Raw genomic sequence first — 5,591 nt, forward strand, 5'->3', positions numbered from 1 at the left:
TTCGCTTGTTTTTAATAATTCATTTTGTAGGAAAAAACACAGCTAGAAATTAAAATATGCAGGCTGATCCCTGTTCCCTAATCAAAACCTTTCAGGCAGACACTTGAGATGCATATTGAAACCCGCTGTCCAAACACGGCGGGGGTATTTATCTGCCTCTCTGTATTATTCTTTATCCAGATCCTCAATGCCTTCCAGCGCCAGGAGTCCCCAAGACGCCACGCAACGTGTCCTCACCGCTCTCTCCTCGGCTTGATCCAGACATTTTATTTCTTTTCCCATTCTTGAAAAAAAAAAAAAGAAAGAAAAAAAAGGGGAAAAGAGACTTAACGCACCGCGGAAAGGACTATAAGAAATAAAAATGCAGTGTAGCATTGACTCGGTACAGAACAAATGGCGTAATTTGGTAATATCCTGTGGATGGATGAATTACTTCCTCTATTGTTGTGTAGCCTATACTCGCGCCTATAATGTCACTCTCTCTCTTCCACTTTGCCCAGGCTGACTGGGACACTTTGGTAGGCTTTTTACTTTATTATTATTATAATATTAATATTATAATTATTTGTCTTTATCCTGTTTTTTTGTGTGTGTTTTTTGTTTGATGTAAATACCAAGTGATTTAAAATTTGTAAATAGAAAACCTTGAAGGAATTTGTCCAGATCGTATATTTTGCTTAATAAACTAATTGAAACTTTAGAGAAAATCCAAGATTTTTTTTTATCTTAAAATTATCATAATAATAATAATTATTATTATATAAACATGGTTTATTATTTTTAAATTTTTCGGGGGGCGTGTGTGTTTTTTTTTTTTTTCTTTTATTCGTGTTTCAACAAAGCAGAGAGGGAAGAAAACGGTGTTGGCAGACCGGAGGCAAGCCAGCTTAATTTTATTCAAGTTTGGAAGGAAAGCAGCGTGGATGCATTGAGGTGCTAATAAGTGTCCAGATGGTTGCTAGTGACAGAAAATGGACAGGAGCAGCTGGGAACGTCATTAAGTAATAATATGGGAACGCCCAGTCCAAACAAAATCAAATGGTTAAAATCTAATCTGTCAGAGGGAGAAGTCGATTCAAAGATAAATTATTAATATTTCCCCTATTTCGGGGGGGAGAAGGAGACGGCTGACATATAGCAGGGACCGGGCCGTGAGTCTCTGTCTGTTTAGGGGCTGATAATAATCATTAGCCTTATAAAAGCTTTTTTTTTTTTTTTTTTTTTTTTTTTTTTTTTTTTTTTTTTTTTTTTTTTTTTTTTTTTAGTATGCTGGCCAAAGGAGCAAGCGGAAGCGCTCTAATTGAACCAATGCGGTCAAGAAGCATTTTTCTTTTTTGCTTTTTAACAATTTTCTGTAGCTTTTCATAATACAATTAAGAATGTAAAATTTTATTTATATATTTGATTTTAAGGTGATGTTTTAATGTTTGTAAAACATAAAAGCGGCCTAATATTTATATTTCCTCCCAAAATATAGCGGGAAAGAAACTTTTACCGTGTATTTAAAAATAAATTGTTACACGCAATATAAAAATGGATTAAATCTAACCAGTTTTGAGAATGAAAACAAAAGGTAAAGTCATTTGTTTCAGAGAATTCATGTGTGAAGCGGTCTTAAACCTGTAGAGTCTATGCGGGTCCGTTTTGTAATATCACAGCGCCCTCTATAGGCGACTAATAGAATTCTTAAAGTTAAAGCCGCTTTACCCAAACGCATTTTGGAGTAAAAATTTAAAGTACTAAAAAATAATACTCAAAATGCTCGTGTTAAGGTGACAAGGCTATACACAAATTAAATGAAAAGTACAAACAATTTTAACATTTGTATTTAAATGACTTGTTTTCAAAATCCGAAAAAATACACTTAATTTATTTGTTAATGTTGTGAGAACACACTACTTATATTTATTCAAATGAAGTTATGTCAGTAATTGCATAAATTAAGATTTTTCTTTTGAACCTGTAAATGTTTATCAGAATGCGTCAGAGTGGCAGAGAAAGACGCGCATAAATCTGTTGCTTAAAAGGCCGTTCTTCACAGCGGAGGTCCAGGATGAACCATTAACAAAGGTCATTAAACCTGTTTGTTCTGTTGAATAGACATAGTCTTCTTTTGTGGAGTTATATTCACTAAATAAGTACCAACACCAGAAGAAAAAAAACGTTATCAAAACGCGTTTGTATCAGGCTTCCCTTGTTTATTCCTCAGTCTTGTAAAAAATGAAATAAAAATATGATTTTTCTTCAGACGTATGCCTTATCAGTCTGTTGTAATTAAGAATGGTGAGCAAAGCAGACACATTTTATTCTTAAACGACGGTCACTATGGTGTGACGCCAAAAAGCAGGTGTATGATATTTCCCCCCTTGCTCTTTCACACATAACACCCCCTCACTGCTTGCCTTTAGAGGGGGGTGACTAAAATTAAATAACCTCTCCGTGTCCCATTTATTCCTTTTGTACTGACACAGCGTGAGGTTGGGGGGGCAAAGGCGGTAGCTGCAGGCCATAATATTGTGTTTCTGTAATAAAAACAAAATTATTCATTTAGTAAGTGGATATACCGTGGATTGTCTAAGGGCTAATGAGCGCAGTTGAGCCTGATAATTAGGCTGTCACTTCCAGCCATTTCCATCCCTGGATGCTCTAGGCCACGATGCAGGGTGGGGGATTGTTATGAAAATAAGTGGAGAATAAAGAAGAACAAATGAATTCATTAAAAGTAAATATCTTGAAAAATATAATTGCCCTATATTATATCTAAACTGCAGAGCTTCCTTTATATTATCTCCCTTTCCTTTGTTGATCTTTATTAAATCAGCCCATTACAAGAATGTAATGAAGTAATAAGATAAGTACAATTCTAAGCAAAAACTTGTAAATATATAAACAAGCAGTTAAGGCTCTCTACTTATTCAGATGATGTAACTGATTCATAAACACTGTTTTAATGTTAAATATATAAAGCAGAACTGAATAAAATAATCTTAAATATCTATAAAAAATAGTCATTCAAAATCTTTGAAGTGGGGATGTTTGTTTATCATTAACAAAACACAAAGAATTTGCAATATACAGCATGGTCGGGATTGTTTTTTTTGTGTGTTTTTTTTTAAACTATTGCTACTGAAATTTCACCACATCATGGAAAAATGCTGTATTTACATAAAACAAATTAAATGTATAAAACAGTTTAATATTAGAGTCTACCAACTTCAAATGATGGAGGGGATTATTTTTAATGAAGTTTTTTGTTAATCTCTCACATAATTTTTATGGGTTTCTAGCAAAAAGAACAGCACATTTTGAGAAACCTTTCTTGCAACTTTGTTGTATGAATAAATACCGACAAAAATGTTGATTAATTTTTAGTTCCATATGGCCTTCAGCTAGCATGAAGTTTGAACTAAACCTTCTCAAGTCATGTGAATATGCACTCATACAGAGAAATAACTTGTTGACCCTAAAACAATTTAGCATTCAGTGACAGCATTTGCTCCCCGTACCACTGAGATCTTTTGTTGCTGAACAACAACCATCTCTCCCTTTGCAACTGAGACATGTCACTTGGGGGCAATCCATTTGGTTTAGTGGTGAATTGTGTTTTGTAAAACTATGTGTGCATGCATGTGCGTCAGGAAGAATGTTGGAGAGGCGAGAGCGAAGAGGTGATTGTGTTGTGAGGAAATTTCAGCACTGTCTCGTCTTTTTCGGTGGAGGCAGGCCATTCTTCCAGCAGACCCACTCCCTTAGTTGTCAAACGTGTTGCCTCTTCCTCTTCCGTCAACCTGTTTTTTTCTGTGTTTCATTCTTTTCTAAAATATCTTGGCTGTCTTTTCTCCAAAATGCCCACCCATATCCATGCCTCTATAATCCTTTTACCTAGCTTTGTGCATGTGGTGCTGGTTGAGAAATGACACAATAGCCATCTAGGGTGGACCAAATCCCTCCTGACACCAACCCCAATGTCTAAGATTTGGGAGAAACACAGAATAACAAGCATCAACAAATTAGGGGTGCCCAAAAGCAGCAAAGACCATATGAGGTGCCACTTTTAAACCATTCAACACCATGTTTAGCAGACTAGTTGTGGCCCATTCCATGTTTCAACAATGGGCAACTTCATGGATAGATAGCATGGTCATGGGCCTTTTATTGCCAGAGCAATTAGCTGATGTATGACAGGGTTTTTGCTACAAGAAGAGCTTGCAAGATTCAGTTAGAAAAGTGAGGGCAAAGGGAGGGAGGCTGTTCTCTTACACAAATAGCAGCATGAAACTGGTAGTTCCCTGATAACTGCCTGGCTGGTTGACTGACACAATGCCAGTTGAACAACAACTCATGACAACTCAACAACCCATGCAGACCCCTGCTGACGCAAAGAAAAACTTGGCCAAGCTTCTGGATGTAAGAGAAGTAAACATGGAATTTCATTCATGTTTGCCTGGTTCTCTTTCATTTGGCCACTCAAAGCGACATTCTTGTGTTTTGATCGGGCAAGAAAGAGAGGAAGTGATAACAAAGCGAAAAGCTGCCTTGTAAAGTTTTCCTTTCTCTGCGAGAGGGTTCTTTCTCACTCTGAGGGAGGAACACAGGGAAAAAAAATCTTCTTTTACACCACTGCTAGGAGGACAATATGTTTATTTGGATGTAACTCAAAGTACCCCATGCCAAATAATGGGGCACTAATTAGGCTGGCCCTAATCTAGGAATATTATCCTCAAATCTGATATATCCTGGTTGAAATGCTCTATTTTAGGAGACCTCAGCTGAACATGGAGCTTCATTATCATCTTCTTGTTTGCTACATGTTTGTTGATCAAAGTTATTTCCATGTCTGTTGTTGTTTAAAGTTCATTGACAGACTCCAATATACACACAGAAGTTTCCTAGTTGTGCTTCTGTTCCATTAATGACTCCATAAACCAATTAAAAGTGGTCTGTCTTGATTCTCCTGAAGTACTCATCCTGCTGCTTACCACAACAGCACTATATTTAGGGAAGAATGCCGTACAATCTTTCCCTCCCTCTTTAACACACCCACACTCTCTGTATCTCAACCACACAGAAGGCTGAGAACGCATGCACGCATTCCTCGTACAGGCTGCTGGAGGATCAGAAATATTTTGCCTTAATTATCCTTCAGTATGGATCATGTTCTTCAGGAGGGACTAGTAATGATGGGTTATTTATAGTCATTCATTCTGACTCTGTAATTATACACTCCTCAAAATTGGAGTTTTCTTACATTTGGCGTGTGCTCGAAAACGTAAATTAAACAGACAGCACTGTTGTTAAGATTCCTTTGAAGTGAATCCCCTCTCTAAACACAATTGATAGAAAAGTTTTATTTGCTGCAACACTGCTTGTCTTCGTTAGCACAGAGTTTGCTTCCTCACTGAAGTTGAACAGTGCTCCCTCTGGATCAGTTTGGTAGGAAATGGACGCTGCTCTAACTTGCATAAAATACACTACATTACCTTTCCAAATTGCTCTTTAAACGGATAATTTTTTTACTGTCTTCAATTTTTATTTTTTTTTTTACAAAAAATCATTCTTTTAAAAATTGAGTACTTTGACAGTGCCTTGCA

General features: G+C 36.5%; 1 protein-coding gene across 2 annotated transcripts in view; it reads left to right on the forward strand.

The window, feature by feature from the left end:
- Positions 1 to 308, forward strand: part of LOC107084421 (iroquois-class homeodomain protein irx-1-like) — a 3,782-nt gene extending 3,474 nt beyond the window's left edge. For both annotated transcript variants that reach the window (XM_015374244.1, XM_015374245.1), the window contains exon 4: positions 181 to 308. In XM_015374244.1, coding sequence (XP_015229730.1) covers positions 181 to 256 — 76 coding nt within the window. In that variant the 3' untranslated portion in view covers positions 257 to 308. The remainder of the gene's footprint in view (positions 1 to 180) is intronic.
- The last annotated feature ends 5,283 nt before the right edge of the window (positions 309 to 5,591 follow it).

Source organism: Cyprinodon variegatus, unplaced genomic scaffold, assembly GCF_000732505.1.
Source record: "Cyprinodon variegatus isolate N-32 unplaced genomic scaffold, C_variegatus-1.0 Scaffold99, whole genome shotgun sequence".
Lineage (NCBI taxonomy): Eukaryota > Metazoa > Chordata > Actinopteri > Cyprinodontiformes > Cyprinodontidae > Cyprinodon > Cyprinodon variegatus.